Source organism: Diabrotica virgifera, chromosome 7, assembly GCF_917563875.1.
Source record: "Diabrotica virgifera virgifera chromosome 7, PGI_DIABVI_V3a".
NCBI classification, from domain to species: domain Eukaryota; kingdom Metazoa; phylum Arthropoda; class Insecta; order Coleoptera; family Chrysomelidae; genus Diabrotica; species Diabrotica virgifera.
In genome coordinates, this window is record NC_065449.1 from 230003357 (window position 1) to 230030973 (window position 27617).

The window sequence follows — 27617 nt, forward strand, 5'->3', positions numbered from 1 at the left end:
ACCTGGGTTAAACAGAGAGCTTGAATCGAGTCGAAATTCATTTCACTTATTCCCCGTTGGAGGGCGTTCTAACCATACTGCGATATAAATAGTCTTAATTTATATCGAAAACTACGGTCGTGATGGTGCAAATTTGTCTTCCGCAAAGCCTCCTTGACAACAGATAGCTCTAGAAATAGTACTATCGGGGGATGGCGGGAGACAGATTTGAATCAAAACGAAACCGTAGATTTTTCTTATTTTACTAATGCCATACTCCGTGTTAGAGTACAATTAGTTTTTTTCTAGCACGTCAGGTTTTCAAGAAAAGTGTGTCTGAAATTTATCATAGAAACTGCTAAAAATACTGAAAAAATATTTTTTGAAATTTTATTTAATACAAAGTTATACTGCAAAATTGAGTAGTTCATAAAAAACGATGCATTATAACTTATAACCTACGTAAGACAATCGTTGGTTTTTTGAATAAAATAGTTTCTCTTTTTCCGTGAAAACTGCGTTTTGTAGTTTTCTTTTTATGAATTTTTGTGACCGAGTCCCTCTTCAAAGTCCAGAAGTAATCAGCCATCATTCTTATTATAACGTAATTACTGTTAAAATAATACTCTCGGTTTGTTTATACGAATTTATTTATACAAGTTACAGAACGAATTTATATTATACACTAACTCTATTTACAAAATTCGTATCGTTATATACTCTAGCCGTAATTCTCGATCATTCCAGGCTAAGCCAGCTCTCTGACTATCGTGTCACCTTCCAACCACCGCGCGTCTTTCTCCTCAGATTCCACGTATATCGTTATTCTACCAGAAAGTTCTCGAGATCAAACCGTTCAGCGCAGCTACTTGCGGCCGGTGACTCATTCTTTTGCTACATTATATTCTGTCTTATATACTATCATCATCATCATCGGTGACCGCTGACAGCCCATGGAGGGCCATGGTCGCAAGTTGGGGTTTCTAGGCTCTAAAGTTTTACATGGTGTGGAGGCCAGCCACACGCATAACTCCTCAAAAGTTCTAAACGATATTTATCTAAAATATTGCTTTCTTGTTTCTTTTTTTGAGGAGGTCTTTTCAGCGTTATGTGTGTTTTGCTTGTTTGACTACAGCTGCCCATGCTTTTCTTTCCTTTGCTTGTTTTTCCCATTCTCGTATTCCTAGGTCTTTCAAATCCTGGTTAATACCATCAATCCATCTCTTTCTAGGCCTGCCTCTCGGTCTCTTCCCATTTAATTCTTTTCTAAGTACTTTTTTTGTATTCCTCTTATCATCCATCCTTTCTACGTGTCCTAACCAACTCAGTCGTTTACTTCGTATTTCTTTTGTGAGTCGGTCTGTTAAACACTCTATTTATTTCGTGGTTCATTCTTATACGCCATTCTCCCGTACAGGTCCATATATTTTCCTTAAGATTTTTCTTTCCCATCTAAGAAGTTGTTCCTCTTGTTCACTAGTCAAGGTCCATGTTTCTGATGCATACAGGTCTCATTATTGTTGTGTCTATTTTTACTTTTGAATTAATAGATACTGATTTTGACTTTATGATATTTTGTAGGCTGTAGAAGCATTTGTTTTCAATAGAAATTCTTGCTGTTACCTCATCACTGTTTTTATTTCCTTCTGTTATTGTTGATCCTAAATATTTGAAACGGTCCACTCTTTCAAATATTTGTGTATATCTGAATATCCACTCAGAGATGTGTGTTGCCTTTCGTTTGTACTTTTTCCCGAGTTGTTATCATGTACTTTGTCTTTGAGACATTAACTTCTAGACCCATAGTCTGTGCCGCTTCTTTAAAATATGTATACATTTTTTCTAGGTCTTTTAATGTCCAGCTGATTATGTCTATATCATCTGCGTAGGCAACGACCTGATTGAGCTTTGTAAATATTGTACCATCCCTATTTATAGGAGTTTTCCTGATTACTTGTTCCAACGCAAGGTTAAAAAGTGTTGCTGACAGTGCATCCCCTTGTGTTAGACCTTCATTAATGTTAAATTCATCGGACACTTGATTTTGGATCCTTACTTTTGCTTTGGTGTTGGTTAGGCATATTTTACTAATCTGATTAGTTTTTTTGGTACATTTAACTCTTGCATTGCGCTATATAATTCCTTTCTAATGATTGAGTCATACGCTTGTTTGAAATCTACAAATAGATGATGTAGTTCGGTATTCCGCTCGTAGAATTTTTCCAGCGTTTGTCTTACTGTAAATATTTGGTCTATAGTTGACCTGCCTTTCCTGAATCCTCCTTGATCGTCCCCTGTTGTTTGTTCCATTATATTATCTAGTCTTCCTTCCAATATTTTGCTAAATATTTTGTATCCAACGTTTAGTAGTGATATTCCCCGGTGATTATTGCAATCTAGCTTATCTCCCTTCTTATGTATAGGGCATATCACTGCAATTTTCCATTGTTCCGGCATTATTTCTGTGGTCCATATTTCTAGTATTAACTTTGATATTTCACTCTGTATTCTACGTCCTCCATATTTTAACATTTCTACAGTTATTGTGTCGCATCCTGGGGCTGTTATTTTTCATTTTTTTATTATCTTTTATTTCTTCTTCTGTTGGTGCATATTGGTCTACTTCAGTCTCTCCTACTAATCTTAGCTCTTCTATTCCGTAACGTTGATTTTGTTTATTCAACAGTTCATTAAAATGTTCTCTCCACCGTTTTAGCACTCCTTTTCCGTCTGTTATTAAGTCCCCATTTTTGTCTTTGCATAATTCTGTTCTTGGTTGGAAACCTTTTTTTTTCACGATTTATTTCGAAGAAAATGGATTGATGATGTGGAAGAAGACCTAAAAATTCTAAGTGTCAGAAGATGGAGGGAAGTTGACAGGAGTCGACAGAAGTGGCGATTTCTTTGCGAGCAGGTCAAGATCCACAACGGATTGTCGAGCGACTTATGATGATGATGAAGGGGTTTCTCCAGTGTGCAATTTTAAATGATCATTTAAATGATGTTTCTGAGAAAATTGCTTGAAACAAAGTTCGCACTTGTAAGGCTTTTCTCCGGTATGCACTCGCAAATGTCTTTTCAAATGACATGATGTACTAAACTGCTTAAAACAAATTTCACACTTATAGGGCTTTTCTCCAGTGTGCACTCCCAAATGAACATTTAACTGACCTCTCTGAGAAAACTGCTTAAAACAAATTTGGCACTTGAAAGACTTTTCTCCATTGTGAAGTTTCGTATGTACATCCAAAGTTCTTTTATAAGCAAACTGTTTAAAACAAATTTCACACTTATAAGGCTTTTCTCGAGTGTGCAATCTTAAATGATTCTTTAAATGGATTTTCTGAGGAAACTCCTCAAGACAAATTTTGCACTTATGAGTCGTTTCTCCAGTGTGCAATCGTAAATGATAGTTTAAATGATGTTTCTGAGTAAAATGCTTTAAACAGATTTCACACTTGTAAGGCTGTTCTCCAGTGTGCACTCTCAAATGACCTTGCAAACTAGGTGCATGACTAAACTGCTTAAAACAAATTTCACACTTGTGAGGTTTTTCTCCAGTGTGCACTCTCACATGTATTTTCAAATTAGCTGCTTGACTAAACTGCTTAAAACAAATTTTGCACTTATAAGGCTTTTCTCCAGTGTGAACTTTTTTATGTCTGTTCAAATTACTCAAATTGCTAAATTGTTTAAAACAAATTGCACACTTGTAAGGCTTTTCTCCAGTGTGTACTCTCAAATGTATTTTTAAATGTTCATCTTGGTTAAATTGTTTAAAACAAATTTCACACTTATAGGGCGCTTCTCCAGTGTGCAATCTTAAATGATTCTTTAAATTATGTTTCTCAGAAATCTGCTTAAAACAAATTTTGCACTTGTAAGGCTTTTCTGCACTATGCGTTTTTATATGTCGTTTCAAAGAACGTGCCTCTTTAAATTGCTTAAAACAAATTTTACATTCACAAATAGAATTTTTTGATGTTGCTTCTTCAGTGTTTGCATTTATTTGTTGTTCTGTAGAGCATTCAAGTTCAGGTTTCATGATTTCCATTCCGTTCTGAGAAAATCCTAAAATAAAAATTAATAATAACTATAAAATTTTTTTACGCACTAACTACAGGATTAAACAAAAAGTAATAAAATTTAAGAACAATGAATATAATAATGGATAACACTAAAACGCTATTAACGATATTCTAAGATCCGAATCTAGGTCGACCTTCACCCATCTGCTTTCCAGATGAAACATTTTTTTATTATATTTCATGCATATACTCCATCTAATTTACTTACCGTTGCACGTCATCCGCGTCATAGCCCGTGACGTCACATGATACCAACATGAAATATTTAGGCGGTAGGTGTGTTCTTTTTTAGAATCACTTTGCCGAGTACACTGGAATAACAGCCACTAGACATATTTTATTATATACGCGTAGAAATAATATTTAAAGATTTCTATTAATAAAAAAATCCACAAGGAGAAAATTTTCCTGTAGTTGGCTGTATACCATTACAAAAACATAAAATCCTTTATAAAAGGTATATTTGTTAAAATCCCTATACAGGGCTACATCAAAGACAACTAGTTTTCAATCGGTTTACCGATCATCATCAGTGTATTCTCAGAATCTAACATGCTAACCACCAAAGTAAAAAATATGTGGGTTCCTATGACGGATTAATTAAAAAGGGTTTATACCCACATATTTTTTACTTCGGTGGTTAGCATGTTAGATTCTGAGAATACAATGATGATGATCAGTCAACCGATTGAAAACTAGTTATGTCTTTGATGTAGCCCTGTGTAGGTATTTTAACAAATATACCTTTTATAAAGGATTTTATGGATTTCTATTAATGTTATCTTAAAGAAATACACAATAATATGTTTCATTTAATTTGTATCAATGGATTATAAAGCGTTTTTATGAAGCACATTTGTTCGGAATACACTGTAACTATAATCGAACGAAGGTGATATTTTGGCATAAATTGTTAACATTTATTTGACAGTTACGGTGATGACACTTCATATTTGTTTATATTCTTTACTATAAATATTTGTTTGATTATGTTTACTGTTTTTATTATGTACTTTAACATAAGATTATAACTTAATTCTTGTTTTCTATTTCTAAAGTTTTTATTTATTTACATTGAATATTAATTTGTTTTGCTGTGTAATCCACTTCCGCAAAAATTGTGTGATGTATTTGATTTAAAATGAATTCAAGAACTTTTTGTAATTGGGCAACAATGTCAACTTAGATTTCTAACGTAGATAATGACCTGTAACGGTACGTAAATTAGACGGACTGTAGACAAATATTACTTGCATGGGTTGCCTATCAAAATCTTATCGCAGCTATCTTTAAATCAACATTTCAAGCACACTTTTGTGAATGTTTTTTGGAAGTATTGTGGAATTATTTTATTTTTAAATTAAATACATATGTATTCAGTACATTTCATAGAATATTAAATAAAATCAAGGAAAAATATTGAAAAATAAGCCAGCGACTGCAAATTTTTAAAGACTCCTCAAAAAATAATGGATTTTGCGGTGGGCATCAGAACTCATCGTTGGATCATGTTTAACAAAAAATTCAAAAAGATATTATTAGCTTATGAGTTTCTCGAAGTAACGCTGTCAAGTTTTTTTAGTTTTAACGATTTTTGACTTTTTGGTATCACTCAGAATCAAAACAAGGAATTTTTTTGCAAAAAAGGGTGAAAATTAACATATTTATTATTGTTAAACAATAAATATCTTGACAGCGTTATCCCACGAAATGTCTAAAGAAAATATCTACAAAATTTCAAGTGGATCAGTCAAGTAGTTTATGAGTTACAATGTCTACCGCCTTGAAAAGCTGTAGTGGAAGCACGCAAAATAGAATTCTATTTTAGTGACGTCACGTTGCATAGCAACCGTCGATTCTCGCATTGAGAAATTCGTTTTATGACGTCAGCAAAATAGAATTCTATTTTGCGTGCTCTCACTACAGTTTTGAGAAACCCGCGTTGAAAATATTGTCAAGTTTTATTTTCAATTTGTCTTTGTATGTCAAATGGTAAGGTGATGTACACCGGAATGTTTTTGAATCGAAGAATAATTTACTAAAGAGAAGAGGAGCAGCTGTTAAACGTTTCTCACTACGCTCAAGCGCACTGGTGTGAAGCTGCTGCAAAGCTAGTCGAAGGTAGGGATATCCATACAGTATTTCCTCTAACTTTGCTCCGATCAATCTGACATTTTTAGAGAGTATTCATAAAGTTATGTACTTTCATTTTTTTTTAAAGAATGTGTGTGTACTTTGTAGGCACGTAAGAAGTTATACTTCTATTATATAATTTCAAAGAAATAAATATACTTAACAGGTTATTTGTATTTTATTTAAATATTAAACTAACGTTCTTACCTACCACTTTTAAAACTTTTTTATTAAAACGATACCAAAAATTAAAAAAAAAAAGAATATGAATCGTCCGGGATTTAAACCCGGGACCTCTCGATCTCCAGTCACACGCTCTCCCACTGAGCTATATTCCCTTTGCTTTGACTGGTTACAAGATTTCTCATACATACTGACAAATTTAATAGACCAAGTGAAGTATACAAAAATACTTTAAATATACTTACTATTATTATAAAATATATCTTATTCCCGAGGAAGACAAATCCAAAGACACAAAAATTAAAATAAATAATACATTTACTAAAAACACTAATATATCCTTTTAATGACTTATTTGCGCTGATACATACATATCTTCAAAGACTAGTAACGAATTACATATTGTCTGTGTGCGTATGCGCCCGGTATTATTGAATTTCACTCTCGATCGTAAAGAAGTATAACTTCAATAATAAACGAAAATTTCAAAATGTCAAAACAAATAAAAGGAATTCTACTTTTAACAGTTTTTTATTAATCAATGTTTTACAAAAAGCAATATGCTAGAAACAAAATTCATGGTAAAAACAACAATTGTTTCTAATGTGATTTTTGTTGCTGTACACAATATGTACTGTATACATTATATTTCTATATTTATCTTTTATAAAGTTTAATTCGGAAAATAGAGATTCACATACCCACAAAAACATTGATAACATTGCCTTTGCTAATATTTTTAAACATTTAAACGTGTTAGGAATTGCATTCCATGTAGTTAGAATTTAATGTTCTGCAGTTTTATTTATTTTATCCAATAATCGATTACTTTCAGTAACTTCTGAATCATTTAAATCAACATATTTTTGGTTCCATATGGTCTTCTTCTTCTTCGTCTAGCCATTCACGTCCACATCTGAACATAAGCCTCTTCAAGTCTTCCTTTCCATTGTTTTTTGTTGTACGCTACTTGTAGCCAATTTTTCCCGGCAGTTTTCAGATCATCTGTCCATCTCATAGAAGGTCTGCCTCTGGGTCTTTTGTGTTCGTATGGTCTCCAGGTTAGAATTGTTCTGTGCCATTTGTTAAGATCGCTCCTAGCTACATGTCCAGCGTATTCCCATTTCAATTTTAGTGATTTTTGTACCACATTGGTGACTTTGGTTTTCTGCCTTATCCATGTGTTTGTTTTCCTGCCCTTAAGTGATATGCCAAGCATTGCTCTTTCCATCGCGTGTTGAGTAACTCTGAGTATGTTCATATTCTTTTTTGCGATTGTCCATGTTTGTGCCCCATATGTTAATATCGGAATAATGCATGCATCAAAAACTTTAGATCTAAGATGTAGTTGAATTTGCTGATTTCTGAGTATATAATTCAGTTTGCCGAATGCTGCCCATGCTAACTTCTTCTTTTTATTTCTTCCGTTTGAATTTCCCTATTTAGTATTATTTTTTGTCCTAAGTATATATATTCTTCAATTTTTTCTATAACTGTGTTGTTTATTATTGTCATCGGTTCTTCGGAGTGCATGACTTTTGTTTTGTTTAAATTCATTTTCAGTCTTATTTTATAAGATTCTGTGTGTAGTTCTGAAGTAGGTCAGTAGCTATCAGGATTATGTCATCCGCAAATCGTAGATTACTGAGGTAGCGGCCATTAATGTTTATTCCCTTATATTTCCAATTTAGATTTTTAAAAACGTCCTCCAAAACTAAGGTGAACAGTTTGGGTGATAGAGTGTCTCCCTGTTTAATGGTACAGGGTTCGTGTATTCATTTTCATTTAGGTACTATGTAGCTGTAGCTTGGTTCATAGTTTCTTATATCTGCTGTCTATTCTACAATTTTGCATTGCGTTTATTACGGCCGTGTGTTCTATAACTATATGTGTCGAAAGCTTTTTCATAGTCTACAAATGCTATAAAAACTGGAAACTTGTATTCGTTACATTTTTCTATTAATATTTTTGTGGTTAACAGGTGATCGGAAGTTGAATAGCCTTTTCTAAAACCTGCCTATTCATATGGTAATTGACTGAAATTCACCTAAGTCCATTTCTAATTCATTAAAATTTAACCACTCAATTCATTTCTATTAAAAAAGATAACTTCTTCTGTAATACTATAGTCTGTTTTTAAACCAAGAGGAGTAATTCAAATTCCCTGCGCCGTAAAACTTGTTTGTAATTATTAGTCCAACCTCAAGCAAGTTTACTCCACCGTTTTGACACTAATGACATTTATTGATTGTTCCGATCAATAAAATTATTATTATTAACTGCAAAATATCTCTCAGCATGTGGTAAGAAAAAATTTACAAAGAAATCGACTGTATTCTCTATATTAAAATAGCATACTAACTGCTGGCTGATATATACTTCCATAGTAACGCCATCTCACGTGGGTCGAAAGTATGCTTGTGATTCATTGGAATCGTTGCGGTGGACTGTTTTGATCTTTTAGCAGGCGGTACTTTCTCAGTTTTGTTTCCAAAGTAACTTTTAGTCGATTGAAGTGTATTGGAATTAATTCGTCTTGACCGTAAATACGTGGGCAGTCCGATAAGTACTTAACCTACAAAATAAAAAGGAAAATTTTGGAAAAGTGGCAATTTATTTCTCTACATAGTCTCCTTTTAGCTCCATACACTTGACCCAGCGATGCTCCAATTTCTTCAACCCGTCTGAAAAATACCTTTTCTCAAGGTCTGCAAAATAGACTTCCGTGGCGGCGATGACCTCCTCATCGACTTATATTACTGCCCAGCGAGTGTATTTTTCAAGTTTGGAAACAAACAGTAGTCGCATGGGTCCAAATCTGGAGAATACGGTGGATGGGGCAACAGTTCATAGCCCAATTCGACCAATTTGGTCATGGCGACGGCGGAGATGTGAGCCGGTGGGTTGTCATGGTGGAAGAGCACTTTTTTCTTTGCCAAATGGGGTCGGTTTTTCTTCAATTTGGCGTCGAATTGGCCCAATAATTCAGCATAATAGGGGCCTGTGATCGTTTTGTCCTTCTCCAAGTGGTCGATGTAGATCACACCTTGTGAATCCCAGAAAATGCTGGCCATCAACTTTCTGGCCGATTGGGCAGTCTTCGCCTTCTTCGGAGCACGTTCGCCGGGTGCTTTCCACGCTTTCAACTGTTCCTTGGTTTCTGGTGTATACCAGTGAATCCATGTTTCGTCGACAGTTATGAAACGACATAAAACTCCTTTGGATCACACTTAAATAGCGTCAAACACTGCTCTAAAGTGGTCTCACGGTTGCGCTTATTGTCTGAAGTGAGCAAACGCGGCACCCATCGCGCCGACAGCTTTCTCGTGCTTAAAATTTCATGCCGTATATGACATACGCGGACTTTTGAAATGCCTACTGTCAGCTATCTCGCGCACCTTCAGTCGGCGGTCTACCAATGCAAGATCGTGAATTTTTGTCACGTTATTCTCCGTGGTAGCCATTTTCGGAGCACCTACGCGTGGATCATCAAAAACCGACGTTTGTCCACGTTGAAACTCATTAAACCAATTTTTGACAGTTGCCATTGAAGGAGAAGAGTCACCGTACACAGCATCCAAGCACTCTTTGATTTCGCTGCGTGATTTCCCTTCCAAAAACAAGAATCGAATCACCGACCGATATTGCTCTTTTTCCATTTTATTAAAATCCGCGGACACGCTGACTTTCACACGCAATCACAACAATACTATAATTTCGATTTGGCTGAAATTTTGACCATCAGTCCTGTGATGGATTACCGAAGTTAAGTTTAACGTTAGAGTTAAAGTTAAGATAACTAAGGTAAAATTTGGTGTGATGTATCGCTCGCAGTTATGAGATAGTTATATCATCAACGTTATATTAGAAAGAAGTTTTGAGGAACAAATTTTGAAGTAACAAAGAGAACCTTATGTACAAATAGTACAAGTTGGAGTGAGCGCGAGAGATTGTTCCGAACATACCCGTCGGTGGCTACCGCCGATGACCGAACAGCAAACTACTTTTTGGGTTCCTTGGTGTTTCCAAGTTGCTTTCAAACGGTAGATAGAAACAGGGTTGCCAGATTGGTGTATTTTCCCAAAATTTTGGGTTAATTTGAAAGCGTCTATTGAAATTTTTCTAAGCAGAAATTGTAGTGGGATTTTTTGGGGGCGGAAAATTATGGATGATTTTAAGGGGTCATGGTAAATTAAATTTGCGAATGTACCGGGTGTCCCAATAAGAATGGCTCTCGGCCATATCTCAGGAACCGTTTATAGTAGAGCTTTGAAATAAAAACTTTTGTAACAAAAGTTGCCTCAGGAAAAGCCTGGAAATTATTTTCATAATCGTGGGACCACCGCTAGAGGGCGTAATTGAATATCAAAAATTAAAAAATCTAAATTTTACAAAATTTTCCTAATGAATGGGCACTGGAAATCCGATCGTCGTATTCTTCATAAAATTCTACGCATATTTGATTTGACAAGTTTAGGTCTACCTTTGGAAATAAGAGGTGGGGGTGAGTGGGAACCTTGTTATGAAAAACTGGCTGTGAGTATGGTTCTGCTTAATCAAATTTTGCAAACTTGGTCTTGTTGAAGACAGATCTTTTTTGTCAATGTAAAAGTTATGATTTCGAACCAACTTACTGAGTAATATGCCAGCTAGAAGGCGTTATTTAATTTTTTTCATAAATCTAGTGTTCCTCGGAAAATATTAAATACAAACATGCATTTTTAATACCATATTACAAAATTAGACAAAATTAGCAACAGAATAGCGAAAACCGCATGTTAATACCTTTTTTCTATCTCGAGATATCTTACAAAACGTGTAAATTTAAAAACATAACTGTTACTGTCACCGGTAAACGAAATAATTCATTAAAAGTAGTGTGCTATGGAAACAACAAAGAAACATTTTCCAGCTGTCAACGTATATTAGGTCTTTTCAACGCTTCTCATTTGTTTCGAGCCTCGTTCATATCTCGTATATTAATATTATACACGGATTATACGGCATATGACAGAGGCTCAAAACAAATGAGAAGCGTTGAAAAGCCCTATTACAAAGAAATAAAAACAACTATTTAGTGATGACATAAACGTTCAAATTTTTGCCCATCATTTTCGTTGCAAACATTTACTCTTTCAAGAGTAGATTGAACAGCAGTCTCAATTTCTGCTCTCGATATGCTTTGAATGGCGTTTAGTATTCTCTGGATAATGTATTCTAGAGTAGTGTATGATGGGCAACAATTTGAATATTTAGGTCGTCACTAAGTAGTTCTTTTTGTTCTGTGTTATATTTAATTTTAATAGTATTGTTTCTCTTTATATTGTTGTTTTAATTAATTATATTTTTATACGTTGACATCTGGAAAATGTTATTTTGTTTTTTTCCACAGCACACTACTTTTCATTAACTTAGTTTACCGGTGATAGTAACAGTTATGTATAAAATTTACACGTTTCTCGAGATAGACAAAAGGTATCGACATGCGGTTTTCGCTATTCTATAGCTAATTTAATCTAATTTTATAAAGTATGATTAAAAATGCATACTTGTATTTAATATTTTCCAAAGAAAACTAGATTTCTAAAAAAAAATTAAATAACGCCTCCCAGCTGGCTTATTACTTATTAGGATGGTTCATAATTATCACTCTTACATTGAAGAAAAAGATGTCTTCAACAAGACCCAGTTTTCAAAATTTGATTTAGCAGAACCGGACTTACAGCCATTTTTTCATAACAAGGTTCCCACTCACCCCCACCTCTTATTTGCAAAGGTAGAGTTAAACTTGTTAAATCAAATATGCGCAGAATTTGATGAAGAATACAATAATCGGATTTCCAGTGCCCCTTCATTAGGAAAATTTTGTAAAATTTAGATTTTTTTATTTTTGATATTCAATTACGCCCTCTAGCGGTGGACCCACAATTATGAAAATATTTTCCAGGCTTTCCTGAGGCAACTTTTGTTATAAAATTTTTTATTTCAAAGCTCTACTATAAACCGTTCCTGAGATATGGCCGAGAGCCATTCTTATTGGGACACCCGGTACATAGAACTGTATATTATACTCCCATATAATCGAAGACGATAGGAACTATGGATTATTTCCATGGCCCTCGTTGATATTGTAGTATGAATTTTGCTTTACTGTTCTCTTCATTTGACTAATAATTTATTAAAATGCGGCAACAATTTAAATTTGGGGACTTTGGGGTATTTGAGCTTCAATTTCAGGGAATTTCGATAACTTCGGTCATCCATCACAGGGCTGATTAGCCGTCTACGAGAACGCATTAAATGACAGTACATTTTATTTGCGATAGTGGCGCCATCGGGCGGAGAGGCTAAGTACTTATCGGACTGCCCTAGTACAGTGTTGTACCTATAGAATTGACTCTGAGGAACTAGTTAAGCCCAATATCCCATTTTCGACAAAAACTAGATTTAACACATTTTGTTTCTAAGCACCTCAGTTATCAGGTGTTTCTCCAATGTGCAATTTTAAATGATCATTTAAATGATGTTTCTGAGAAAATTGCTTCAAACAAACTTCGCACTTGTAAGGCTTTTCTCCAGTGTGCACTCTCAAATGTGATTTCAACCTATGTGCTTGACTAAATTGTTTAAAACAAATTCCACACTTATAGGGCTTTTCTCCAGTGTGCACTCTCAAATGACGTTTCAATTCGTCCGCTCGAGTAAACTGCTTTAAACAAATTTCGCACTTGAAAGCCTTTTCGCCATTGTGAAGTTTCATATGTGCATCCAAAGATTTTTTATAAGTAAATTGTTTAAGACAAATTTCACACTTATAAGGCTCTTCTCCAGTGTGCAATCTCAAATGATTCTTTAAATGGATTTTCTGAGAAAACTCCTTAAGACAAATTTCACACTTATAGGGCGTTTCTCCAGTGTGCAATCGTAAATGATCGTTTAAATGATGTTTCTGAGTAAACTGCTTCAAACAGATTTCACACTTGTAAGGCTTTTCTCCAGTGTGCACTCTCAAATGACTTTTCAAACTATGTGCATGACTAAACTGCTTAAAACAAATTTCACACTTGTGAGGCTTTTCTTCAGTATGCACCCTCAAATGACATTCCAATTGATCTTTTGTAGTAACTTGCTTAAAACAAATTTCACACTTGTAAGGCTTTTCTCCAGTGTGAACTTTTATATGCCTGTTCAAATGACTTGTTTGAGTAAACTGTTTAAAACAGATTTCACACTTATAAGGCTTTTCTCCAGTGTGTACTCTAAAATGAATTTTCAAATCGTGCATTTGGACAAACTGCTTTAAACAAATATCACACTTGTAAGGCGTTTCTCCAGTGTGCGCTTTCAAATGGCGTTTCAAATCTTGTGCCCAAGTGAACTTCTTAAGACAAATTTCACACTTATAGGTTTCACCCGTGTGCACTCTCAAATGGCATTCCAAATCTTGTGGCCGAGTAAAGTGCTTCAAACAAATTTCACACTTGTAAGGCGTTTCACCATTGTGCAGTTTCAAATGGCGTTTCAAATCGTGTGCCCGAGTAAAGTGCTTCAAACAAATTTCACACTTGTAACTCTTTTCTGCCGTGTGTGTTTTTATATGTCGTTTCAAAGAACCTGCTTGACAAAATTGCTCAAAACAAATTTTACATTTATAAATAGAATTATTTGATGTTTCTTCAGTGTTTACATTTATTTGTTGTTCTGTAGAGCATTCAAGTTCAGTTTTCATGAATTCCATTCCGTTTTGAGAAAATCCTAAAATAAAAATAAAAACTATAAAAAAATTATGCAGAAACTACAGGGTAAAATATACATATATACATACATAATCGAAAATCTCTTATAGCCGTAGGTGTCGAGGTGTACAAGCCCTCTTAAATCTTTTCTACAAATTTACGACACTCTTTTCCGTTTCTAGCTAGTTCCTTCGCCTCACTCCATGTCTTCCCCCTTTCTTTGAGAATCTCACTTATGCTATTGTTCCATGTTTTTCTTGGTCGTTCTCTTCGATTTATTCCCTATTTTTCTCGCTTTCCCTATCTTCTTCACCTGTCTAATTTCGTTCATTCTGATCACGTGTCCCTATCATTTCAGTTTCTTTTCTTCTGCTTTAGCGTTAACCCCTTCGTGCCGGATCGTCATTCAGCAAGTCGCCTCCTATATACGGATTCGAGCGCTTACCGGGCGGCTTCGCGCGGTCGGTTAAAATACAGTATTACACTACAACTAATTAAAGTTAATGGAATAATAACACTAATTTTAGAAATAAAACTATTTTTATTAAATTTATTATTCTACATAGTATGTGAATTGAATTAAATTTTATCCATAAAATGCCATTTTAAACAAAAATTATTAAAAAAGATAAATAAGATAATTCGGATGGAATTCCCCAGATTATTTTGTGCTTGATATCGCCCCAGTCTCCTAATCTGGGAAATTCCATCCGAATTATCTTGCAAGGGATAGTAAGGTAAGTTGTAAACAGCAGCACAGTAACTTCACCTCCCACACAATCCCATCAGTCAAACATCCAAACAACCTTATCACTTTATCACCAATCAAATTAACTAAATCTAATCTCCTTCTGGACATCACCCACTTTTGGGCGTGGTTTCCCCACTTTATTAGATTTGAATAAGGTAATTCGGACGGAACAAAATACCTGAAATATGTATTCAGATGGTGGCCCGCCGTATATGGCGAACGAAAACTCATAATGCACCCGTGTGCATCACCGTACTGAACGGACAGTCAAGCATGATGCACACGGGTGCATTACCGTACCGAAGGGGTTAAGAGATTTGATTACTTTTCATTTTCATTACTTTAATTAATAGGATTATTTTTCACTATCTATGTATTCAGTGACTACAATAATCTATATACTGTAAAATAAAAACTAATAATCAAGAAAAGACAATTTTAATAATATACTGTTACCATGGAACGAGTAGATAAATTTTGAACACATTTAACAACTAAAATCGTTGCTTACATGTTACATACTACATGTCTTATTGAAATTTAGTATAGGTTACCTACAGGCCATTTTATCTTCTAAATGTAAAAAAATGATCTATTATAGATTAAAATGAAATCTATAAAAATAAATTCTCCCTACATATTTTTGTCGCTGTGTCTAGGTATTGCTAACTTGTATGCAAATCAAAAAGTTAGATACATGTGTGCCAAACGTTATGAAGCTAGTAATAGCATTACTTAGGGTGTACTGTGACTGTATTTTTGGAATACTAACTTGTGCTGTTTGTATGCTGTGCTAACTACAATGAGTGTCAGACCTAATGGACCAAGAGTCGGGAAAACAGTGATTTTAAGACACTTGGTTTTTTTAATATATTATTCCCTATGCTTCCTTGAACACTTTACCGGCCATCTGGCTACTGAGACAGGTTGCGTTCATTACTGCGCAGCGCACCTGTACAGGTAAATATATCGAATTTAAAATTATTTTAAGACGAAAAATTTTTTTGCCATTACTTTTTAAACATTATTAGAAATATGAATTATACTTGCCAGGCATTTCTGTGGTTGCTAAATATGCGCCAGGCGCTATTTTTTATAAATAATAATTGAAAAATTTAAATCATTTTAGTATGTCTGAAATTTTAATATTATATTATTTACACATAAATAAATGCAAAATTAATTTGCCAGGCATTAATTCGGTTGCATTCACCAGCCAGATGGATTTAAAATCATAAAAATAATGTGTATTTTCAGCAAAACGATCGCTGGTTGGGTTAAGAAACTAGACAAACAAAAGACGACAATTTCGGGGGTGAATGTTGTCCGCACATGTTATTAAGATGGGTCAGTCACAATAAATTCACAGTTTGTTAACGATTCTTGTCGAGTTTCTATTTAGTGAAAAGTAATTGTGATACAATATAAAGCCAAATAAAATACAATGTGTGTTTTGCAAGGAAAAAAACGAGAATGTAATAACTTTTGTGGATGAAAAACTGTTAGAGTGTAAAGACGTTTTGAGTGCGCGTATTAAATACAATTTAAAATATAATAATGTATGTACAGTTACCGGACCAAGTGAATACCACTGATGGATACCATAAAAAATGTTACAATTCTTTTGCAGCAAGCAAGCAAGCATAGTGATTTAACCCAGCCTGAGACTTGCTCACTCCTAGAGAATGACATTCGGGTGATACAATTCATTGGGTGATACAATTCGGGTGATACAATTCTTTTGCAGCCTTAATGGCTAAGTATCGTAACATATCTGACATTAATTCAGTTTTGTCAAATCTTCGTCATACATCAAGTTCTTCGCTGTCAAGTGTGAGTGACACAAGTTATATTATATAATGTATATCATATTCATAAACACAAGTATGAATGTTGATAAGACTTCAATTTCATTTTATCCTTTTTTTATGATTATTTAATTTGAAAACATTAATTTAACCAATTTAAATGAAAAAAATGATTCCCAGAATAAAAAATATTATTTTTTATTATGTTGTTGAAAATTTCGACAATAATTTTTATTTATTAACATTTTACATATTTTATTCTGTCATTATTAGCTAGGTTGAGATAAATAAAAATTTCTTTAAATACCGTAGGTAGGTAGATTTATTCCTGTCTCTTTCCGCCAGTCTACTCTACCGCTATCTTTCTGTAATAACTAATATATTACTGGAATACTCTACAACTTTAATCTGATCTGGCTGATGACTGCATCCGAGTTAATGTCTGGCAAATTAATTTTGCATTTATTTATGTGTTAATAATATAATATTAAAATTACAGACATACTAAAATGATGTAAACTTTTCTATTATTATTTATAATAAATAGCGTCTGGCTCGCATTTAGCACCACAGAAATGTCTGGCAATTATAATTCATGTTTCTAATAATGTTTAAAAAGTAATGACACAAAAATTTTTCGTCTTAAACTAATTTCAAATATATTTACCTGTATCTTTTGTTTGTCTTATTTTTTAATATAGCCAGCGTACGTTTTGCTGAAAATATATATCATTTTAAACGATTTTAAATCCATCTGGCTGGTGACTGCAACCGAGTTAAAGTCTGGCAAATTAATTTTGCATTTATTTAAGTGTTAATAATATAATATTAAAATTACAGACATACTAAAATGATTTAAATTTTTCTATTATTATTTATAATAAATAGCGTCTGGCGCATATTTAGCAACCACAGAAATGTCTGGCAATTGTAATTCATGTTTCTGATAATGTTTAAAAAGTAATGCCAAAAAAAATTTTCGTCTTAAATTAATTTCAAATATATTTACCTGTATCTTTTGTTTGTCTTATTTCTTAACAAAGCCAGCGTCGTTTTGCTGAAAATACACACTATTTTTATGATTTTAAATCCATCTGGCTGGTGAATGCAACCGAATTAATGCCTGGAAAATTAATTTTGCATTTATTTATGTGTTAATAATATAATATTAAAATTACAGACATACTAAAATGATTTAAATTTTTCTATTATTATTTATAATAGCGTCTGGTGCACATTTAGCAACCACAGAAATGCCTGGCAATTGTAATTCATGTTTCTGATAATGTTTAAAAAGTATGTAATGGCAAAAAAAATTTTCGTCTTAAAATAATTTTAAATTCGATATATTTACCTGTACAGGTGTGCTGCGCGGTAATGAACGCAACCTGTTTCAGTAGCCAGATGGCCGGGAAGGTGTTCGAGGATTCATAGGGAATAATATATTAAAGAATCAGCTGTCTTAAAATAGTTGCTCGAAAACGTTGATAGCCATTTAGACTATAGCGTATGGCACGTATTTAGCAACCACAGAAATGTCTGGCAATTATAATTCATATTTCTAAGAATGTTTTACAAGTAATGGCAAAAAAATTTTTCGTCTTAAAATAATTTTAAATTCGATATATTTACCTGTACAGGTGCGCTGCGCAGTAATGAACGCAACCTGTCTCAGTAGCCAGATGGCCGGTAAGGTGTTCGAGGAAGCATAGGGAATAATATATTAAAGAATCAGCTGTCTTAAAATAGTTGCTCGAAAACGTTGATAGCCATTTAGACTATAGCGTATGGCACGTATTTAGCAACCACAGAAATGTCTGGCAATTATAATTCATATTTCTAAGAATGTTTTACAAGTAATGGCAAAAAAATGTTTCGTCTTAAAATAATTTTAAATTCGATATATTTACCTGTACAGGTGCGCTGCGCAGTAATGAACGCAACCTGTCTCAGTAGCCAGATGGCCGGTAAGGTGTTCGAGGAAGCATAGGGAATAATATATTAAAGAATCAGCTGTCTTAAAATATTTGCTCGAAAACGTTGCTAGCTCTTAGACCATAACGAAAGTGAATTCGTTTCAGTTACAAGAAGTAACAAAAACAGTAAAGAGGAAATTTTTTCAGAAAATTCGCAAAAAATCGAAAGTGGGCATGGAGAACCAGTTTTTACTATGGAAAACAATATAAAAATCCGCTTTATTGTAATCGCTATAAATCAATATATATTTTTTTAGTTATAACTGAAATAACATTATGTAACGCCCAAAATTAAAATAAAAGTGGTGCCGATAAAACGAACTAAAAAATAATTTTCTCAGCTTTGACAATAATAATTTTACATATAAAAATTATTTTAGCAGTATTTTGTACACGTAATGTCCACTAAATATACATTTTGCTAACCTGAATATTTATTTTTATGTACACATTGATTTATTACATTTAAGTTCGAGGCATCTAAATAGTTCTGCTTACCTTAATCACAAATATTTGTCATCAAACAAACAGTAAATAAACTGAAAAATCGGAATATTGGCGTGTACTAAAAATACAGTCACAGCACATGCTAAATAATGACGTCACAGGCTTGATGAGGTTTCTTTCGCATGTATCTTACTTTTTTGATTTGTGTATAAGTTAGAGTGTACCTAGACACAGCATATTTTTATTACTTCTCTCACCTGAGTTATCTTCATCTGCTTCATTAACCAAGTCTTTAAGATCTGGCGATGTAAACAGCTGATCCTTTGTATATACTTGACAACTGTCTGAAAACTCTTCCTTGATTTCAGCGTTTAGTCCCATTTCTAATAAATACAAATATGTACATCACTTTATTTATAAATAACGATTATACTGCAGAAATAAGAGTGAGAATTGAAAAAGCACATGCCTACTTCGTGAAAATGAAAAAGATTTTATGCAGCGAAGATTTGACATTGGCCCTCAGAATAATGCCTGTATTTATAGCAGAGTCTCAAGACTGACCTTGAATAAAATGTGTGTGTAAACTAAACCCAAATTTTATTCAAGGTTGGTCTCAAGACTCGACGAGGTCTTGAGACTCAACTATAAATACGGGCATAAGACTAATTAAATGTTATGTATACAGTGTGCTTTACTATGGAGCTGAATCATGGACATTAAATCGAAATGCAATAAATCGACTTAACGCATTTGAAATGTGGACATTTAGAAGTGTTAAGGATTTCATGGGTAGATAGAGTCACTAATATAGAAGTGTTAAGGAGAATAGGCAGAGACAGGGAAATCGAAAACAATAAAAGAAAGAAAATTGCAATATCTCGGATATGTGATGAGTGGCGAAAGATATAACATCTTGAGACTCATAATTCAAGGAAAAACAGAGGGTAGGAGAAGCGTAGGAAGGAGACGCATTTCCTGGTTGAGGAATCTGAGAGAATGGTTTGGTTGCAGCTCAAGGCAACTGTTCAGAGTAGCTGCCTTGAAGGTCAAAATAGCCATGATGATTACCAGCCTTCATCGCAGAGAAGAAGATTGAACACTAACTTTTACTTTACTTCTTGTCTCACCTGATTTATCTTCTTTTTCATTTTTGAAGTTTTCCAGATCTATGGATGTGGATAGCTGGCTCTCTGTATCCTTTTGGATATATTCGACAGGCTCATCCTTAATTTCAACTTTAAAATCCATAGCTGACATATAAACTGAATGAATATATTTGAAATATACAGAATTATTTAGTACATTGATTCAATGATAATAAAACACCTGGTAGTGGTCCCAGTACAATACGGTGTTTATTTGAAATCCAGATGGTGATCCTACAATTAATAATAATTATGTATTATTACATCCCTACATGCAGTGGCGGATCCAGACATTTGCCTTAGAGAGGAACTATATTATTAAACTTTATTCAGAGGAAATATTTAGTGAAGCCTTGGAAAACTGAGAACATAGAATACTCCTAAAAGGAGAACGCCTAACAACATCCACTATGCAGACAACACTACAGGGTGATTGATTAGTAGGGTAAAGCTCAATAGCTCCGCTATAGTAATAGATAGCAATAAAAGTTAATAACAAAAATTTTAGCCACCTTTGAGCTTCGCATTACAAAATTAGTTAGAATGTTACAGGGTGTTCGATAACACAGTGGCAGACCAAACTTATGTTTTTTTAAATGGAACACCCTATATTTTATTTTAAATTCGAAATCCTGTTAACTTCTCCATCACAAAAATATAAAGGTTTGTTATGATATACAGGGTATTTACAAAGTTATAACCAATTTTATATGAAAATCGTAACAAGTTCAACTCCCTGTATAAATAAAAATAAGCAAAACAACAATGGTTTATTAATGCCATATTTTAACATATTGTCAATATTTTCAAGAATGGTCGATATTGCTAATTTTCTTTATATCAAATACAGGGTGAGTCAAAACGCAAGTACATTATTTTCTCAGTAATTTTAAATGGAACACCCTGTATTTTATATCACTATTGAAAAGTATCATTACCGTACTTTAATTTTTAGATAACATTCCCTATGTCTAAATTTATTAGTTTTCGAGATATTTTCATTTTTCAATGGACCAGTAGCGTGGCCACCCAAATCACCAGAATTTTAATAAACTGGACTGATTTTTTGGGGTTACGTTAATAATGAAGTTTATAAAATACCTCTAACAACAAGGGATGAGATGAAAAATAGAATACAAAGTGTATTTCGATGGGTTAATTTACAAATGCTCCGTAGAGTAAGTAGCTCATTCAATGATTGTATTTAGGCGAACATAAATGTGTTACGACGTTACGAGATAATTTTGAACACCTTATGTAAATAAATATTAAAAATATTTTATTAAAAGTAGCTTCCAATTTTTTCAAACATGTTTTTTTGCAAAATGTATTACTGATAAATTATGTTTTGTTCTTTATTTGTTACATTGTTACATTTACATACAAAAGTAGCGTTTAATTGTCTTCACAAAATATTGTATTTTGTGTTTGTGTGTTTTTTTGTAAAATTTATTACTAATTTTCTTTGTTTATTTGTTGCATTTACATAAAAAGATAGTTTAATTGTTTCAAAAATGTTGCATGTAGTGGTTGTGTTTTTGTTTGTAAAATGTATTACTAATAAATTATTTTTATTTCTTTATTTGCTACAGTGTTACATTGATTACCGGATTGATAATCGGTAATCTTCAATTGTCAATTCAGTCATGGCTTACTTAAAATTTAGATAAATTTAAACACCTAAAATAATTTGCTCTGAAAAATGAAAATATCTCGAAAACTAATAAATTTGGGCATAGGGAATGTTATATAAAAATTAAAGTACGCTAATGTTACTTTTCAATAATGATATAAAATACAGGGTGTTCCATTTAACATTACTGAGAAAATAATGTACTTGTGTTTTGACTCACCCTGTATTTGATATAAAGAAAATTAGCAATATCAATAATTCTTAAAAATTTTGACAATAAATAAAAAAGTATGGCATTAATAAACCATTGCTGTTGTGCATATTTTTCTTTATACAGGGAGTTGAACTTGTTACGATTTTCATACAAAATTGGTTATAACTTTGTAAATACCCTGTATAACATTACAAACCTTTATATTTTTGTGATGGAGAAGTTAACAGGATTTCGAATATAAAATAAAATATAGGGTGTTCCATTTAAAAAAAACATAAGTTAGGTCTGCCACTGTGTTATCGAACACCCTGTAACATTCTAACTAATTTTGTAATGTGAAGCTCAAAGGTGGCAAAAATTTTTGTTAGTAACTTTTATTGCTATCTATTACTATAGCGGAGCTATTGAGCTTTACCCTACTAATCAATCCCCCTGTATTTTTGGAGACAGTTTGAACAGTTTACAGCAACTAATACACAAAGTAAATGAAAGATTTGGACTACACAAGTAAACATAATATCAAAAACTAAATTTTTGGTCATCAGCAAAAATAAAATTAGAGCATCCAACTGCTTATCAAAAATACAGCAGTGGACCAAGTAAAATACTAAAATAGTACACTCGTGAGCAAAAAAAATGGGTCACTCAATGAATTATACATGATTAAGGTCTCGAATTTCCTAAACCTGTTGTCCAATTTGAGTGATTTCTTTAGTATGTTATGCAGCGTTTCCCAACTGATGGGTCGCAACCCACTAGCACTAGTACACACTATAGTAGTGCTAAAGAGTACAGAATAGTGCTGCCGTGATTAGCAAAAACGCCGTATCTGCAGAGACATCACATTTGAGTAAAATCGATTTTAGTTTAAGAATTCGTATACATTTACAAAGGATACGGCATAAGACGAGGTGTGTTTAATGTGTTTTGGCTTAATTTACGTCATTTTTAGTAAGCAAATAAGATAGATATGCACATCTGGGCTAGAAAAAAGTAAAAATTTCATTTTTTCAGATTTTTGCAGATACGGCGTTTTTGCTAAGCACGGCAGAGTGTATCCTCATGGGTGACGGATTGGTCAAAAATATGAAATAATATCAGAAGGTGGGTCGCCAGACATAAAAGGTTGGGAACCACTGTGTTATAGCCTTATTTTTTAAGAATATCAATGTACAAGTATTGTTGCTAGACAGGTAAATGTCATTTTATACCGGGTGTAACAAGCATACTGTGTTACTTCCTTAAAATTCAGAACACTCTGTGGAATATTATAGCATAGATAAAACATTGAAATTAAAACTCAATTGTAGCCATAGGCTTTCTTAACATTTTCTTCTTCGATTCATTTGCTTCTATTGTATAATAAAAAAGTTATGTACTTTAACAACTAGCCATGTTCTTCATCAATAAAGGGTGTTTCTAAATAACTGCGACAAACTTTAAGGGGTAATCCTGCATGAAAAATTAATGATCATTTGCTTTATAAAGATATGCCCACAAATGCTTCGTTTCCAACATAAGGGATGTTGAATTTTTTCTTACAAACTGACGATTTATTTGTTGCTCTAAAACCGGTAAAGATATGCAAATGAAATTTGGTAGGATTTAAGAGATAGTTATTGCGCATTTTTTGACATACAATTAAGAATTTTATATTCACCATTAGCATGAGCCAGAGCCAAAAACATAGCTAGTTGTTGAAGTACCTAACTTTTTTATTGTCCAACATAAGCAAATGAACCAAAAAAGAAAATGTTAATAAAGCCTAAGGCTTCAATTGAGTTTTAATTTCAATATTAAGACATCAAACGTGTATAATTAGAGGAAATTAGGAAATTCAAGACATCAAACGTGTATAATTCATCGAGTGACCCTATTTTTTTGCTAGTGAGTGTATTTCTATCTTGGGACAATAGTAAACGAACAATGGGATCACTCAAAAGAAGTAAAATGTATAATAGACAAGGCTAAGAGTGCATTCAACAACATAGCCACACCCTTTATAAGGCACAACCTTAATCTGGAAATAAAATATATCTTCTGAATATTATACTACAGATTTGAATCCTGGACCTCACTGAAGCGATGGAGAAAAAACTTAAAGCCTTTGAGATGTGACTATACAGGCAAATCCTAACAATATCATGGGTGGACAAGATAACCATCGAGATTGTCCTATGAAGAATGGGGAAAGAAAGGATCCTTCCTTTTGGGGAAAAATTACTGAAGGCAAAGGACCTCAAGGCAAAGTATTCGAAAAGAGGGGAATTGGGAGAAGAAGAATATCATGGTTAAAAAACCTGAGGAAATGGTTCTCCAAAACAACAACTAATCTCCAGTTAATAAAATAATTATAGCCAGAATAATCGCCAATATTCAAAACCAATAGGGAACAAAAGAATATGCATTAACTTCCTTTAATTTTCCTAAATAGCCTGTTTATTACATTAGTACGGGGAAGTTTTCCTCTTTTCCCTCCCCATAGATCCGCCACTGCCTACATATTTCTAAATAATATAGAGAATGTTTTCTTGAGTTATAATATGGTAATAATATGGACAGAAAATAATTTTTTCAAAACTCACCGATTTACATATTTATTGTATAAAATATCATAAACAATAATTATTTTAACTGCTGTGAATGTTCTCCACTTTTCCACCTTAACATTCCCTATTCCTGCAGTATTTACAATCACAGATAAATAATTAATAAGGGGGGATGTGCATGTGCTGTGTTTACAATGTAGTAGGTATAAAAAATACAAAATGAACAATAAACTAACAAATTAATGATTAATGAACAAGAATGCACGCAGGCAAAAGCAAAACAATAGGTTTGTTCGTAGTACGATCCAATCGATCAGCAACGGTTGCCAACCATCAGACGCATCCGCAGTTAACAGTTAGCGCTGCGCAGTTAACAGTTCGAGTTCGTAGACTACGAACGCGCTTGCGTCTGACGGTTGGCAACGGCTGCTGATCGTTCTACGAATGAAACTAGTTTCAAAATGGCGGCTGCGCATGCGCTCAATAAATTTATTCGATGGTTACATTCATTCATCGAGTTTAAATTAATCGATATTCGATGGTTTAAATTAATCGATAGTTCCCTGCCAGTGTATAGGCATAGGGGAGACCGGGGATGGTTTGGACACTGGTTTTTTTTGTTTATTTATCTAAATAGTTTACCTTTTGGTTGTTAGGCTCAAGTTTAGAGCAGCCCTTAAGGCTGTTTTAGGTTTATTTATTCATAATATAAACTTTTTTAGGAGTCATATTTTTTCAAACAATTCCAGGAAAATAGAGGCATTGCATCTGTCCGCTCCGATCTATACCCCTCCAAGCTTAAGTGCGTTATTGGAGCATTGTCTATAATAGCGACTCGATCTATAAGGAATTGAAGATCTTCGATAATTTCAGCTATAATCGCTGTGTCATCTGCATAATATGCAGTGCATATCTATAATAAATACATACATGTAATTGTATGCATAATATGCATACAATTAGCGTCTCTTTGCAAAGACAATGACGTCGACTTTGCAAAGTAACAAGACACTTACTCAACACACACTACACATTACTCCCCTGAGGTAGTGATAAGTTATAGTACCTATAATAGTTATTTATGAAACAGTTCGTGAAGTATGTTTTTTGCGAACGCACGCGATATTTAGAGAACGAGCGACAACGGAGCGAGTGCTATACATCGCGTAAGTTCCTTGCGTAAGATGCATCGATTCCTTATGCATACGTCCATGTACATGGACAACCAGGGGTGTCATGGTGCGGGAACGCCGTTCCGGCACTGGTTAAGAAAAGAAAGAAAAATAAATAGAGAATTTAGGTTTTGTAAACAAAAATTAGCAGTGCCTTCCGGCACTGCTAATTTTGCCATGACACCACTGTGAACAACTTACTTAAAAAAACCTCTATCAAACAGCTAATCACGAAGAACTGCCATCACCAGGACTAGAATCTGATGAGCAAACAGAAATTAAAGAGGAAGATATAAAGAACGCCTTAAAAAGATGAGAAATCGAAAAGCTCCAGGGAAAGATGGAATAGCTAATGAACTTTTAAAATACGGAGGAGATAGACTTCACAAAGAACTGAATATTCTCATACGTAAAATAATAAATACAGAAAGAATTTCAGAAGAATGGAGAATCACACAAATGAAAGCGTTATTTAAGAAAGGTGATAGGGCAGACCCCAGTAATAGGGAACTTGCATAAAATTTTAAATTCGAAAAAAATGTTATAAATCACAACAGAACATTAATTATTTATATGGGAAATAAGCCACAATTAAAATGAAAAAATAATTTTATTAACTATTTGAAACCTTTTATTTTAAAAATTTCGGCACCCGATTTGGGCGTCGAAACGTTAATAAAATTATTTTTTCATTTTAATTGTGGCTTATTTCCCATATAAATAATTAATCATAAAAATGCCACAAGGAAATAGCTTCAGAACAACAACAGAACATAATTTAAAACATGTATCAAAGATTAAAAAGTTTTGTTTGGCTTTCGTTTGGCCCCGATTAAAGCGATTAAAGCCCCCGTTAAAGATGATTAAAAATTCAAATTAAAACAGGTGGCCAAAAATTCAAATTAAACAAGCTGAAAATGCGAGCATTGTCATAACGAAAACTTTGTATATTTACGTATTTTAATTCATAATATGGAAAATTTCTACTATGAAAAGTAGTTTGGAATTAATAATTATGTTTTAATGTGCAATTTTATCATTCTAATTTAAATGTTATGAACTATAAAGGTAGTTTACTCTTGATCGAAATTCATATTTTTTATATACCGCGTATAAAATTAACAAGAATAAAAAACCGCTAAACGCCGTAAAAATGAGTGGCGCATAAAATATTCCAGCTACAAAAGATCTGATATGAATGTTACGTGGCGCGAAAATGGATTTTCATTTGATGCAAAACAAAATTCTAGTTTTATTTTAAAAGATTTTTCCATAATATTTGCTAAATTTGAAGTAAACGCGCCACAAAAGAGTAACTTTGATACAGTTTGAATTTTGAAACTTTTTTGTGGCGCGTTTACTTCAAATTTAGCAAATATTATGGAAAAATCTTTTAAAATAAAACTAGAATTTTGTTTTGCATCAAATGAAAATCCATTTTCGTGCCACGTAACATTCATATCAGATCTTTTGTAGCTGGAATATTTTATGCGCCACTCATTTTTACGGCGTTTAGCGGTTTTTTATTCTTGTATCAGGAGTTTTTCAAAGTTATTTATAAATTAAATGTATGAAGTTGAATGCAATGTTCCTCTATTACACGTCAAGCTTTATAAATGGTCACCTTTGTTGCATTATCTCCCAAATCATCTAGTGTTCATCGAATGTACACTAGATTTTTTTCTATTCGAAATAGATTGAAAAAAAAATATATTGAGATGGCCGGTAAATGAAGTCGGATTGCCCGTTGCCAGATCAAATTTAGCGTCGTAACCACTACAACTCATAAACCATTTGGGG

General features: G+C 33.3%; 1 protein-coding gene across 7 annotated transcripts in view; it reads right to left on the bottom strand.

The window, feature by feature from the left end:
• The window catches only part of LOC114344195 (zinc finger protein 664-like), a 57176-nt gene extending 32092 nt beyond the window's left edge, over window positions 1-25084 (bottom strand). For 5 of the 7 annotated variants that reach the window (XR_007699161.1, XM_050655398.1, XM_050655395.1 and 2 more), the window contains exons 1-3: window positions 24682-25084; window positions 20232-20483; window positions 19359-19484 (exon numbers count right to left, since the gene is read on the bottom strand). Coding sequence is in view for 6 of the 7 variants with exons in the window: in XM_050655398.1 (XP_050511355.1) it covers window positions 19359-19484; window positions 20232-20361 (256 nt within the window). In the remaining variant the exon portion in view is untranslated. Of the gene's footprint in view, window positions 1-1417; window positions 4051-6895; window positions 14139-19358; window positions 19485-20231; window positions 20484-24681 lie in introns of those variants that run through there. The other 2 variants (XM_050655397.1, XM_028295045.2) reach the window with 2 other exon arrangements.
• Between the last annotated feature and the right edge of the window lie 2533 nt (window positions 25085-27617).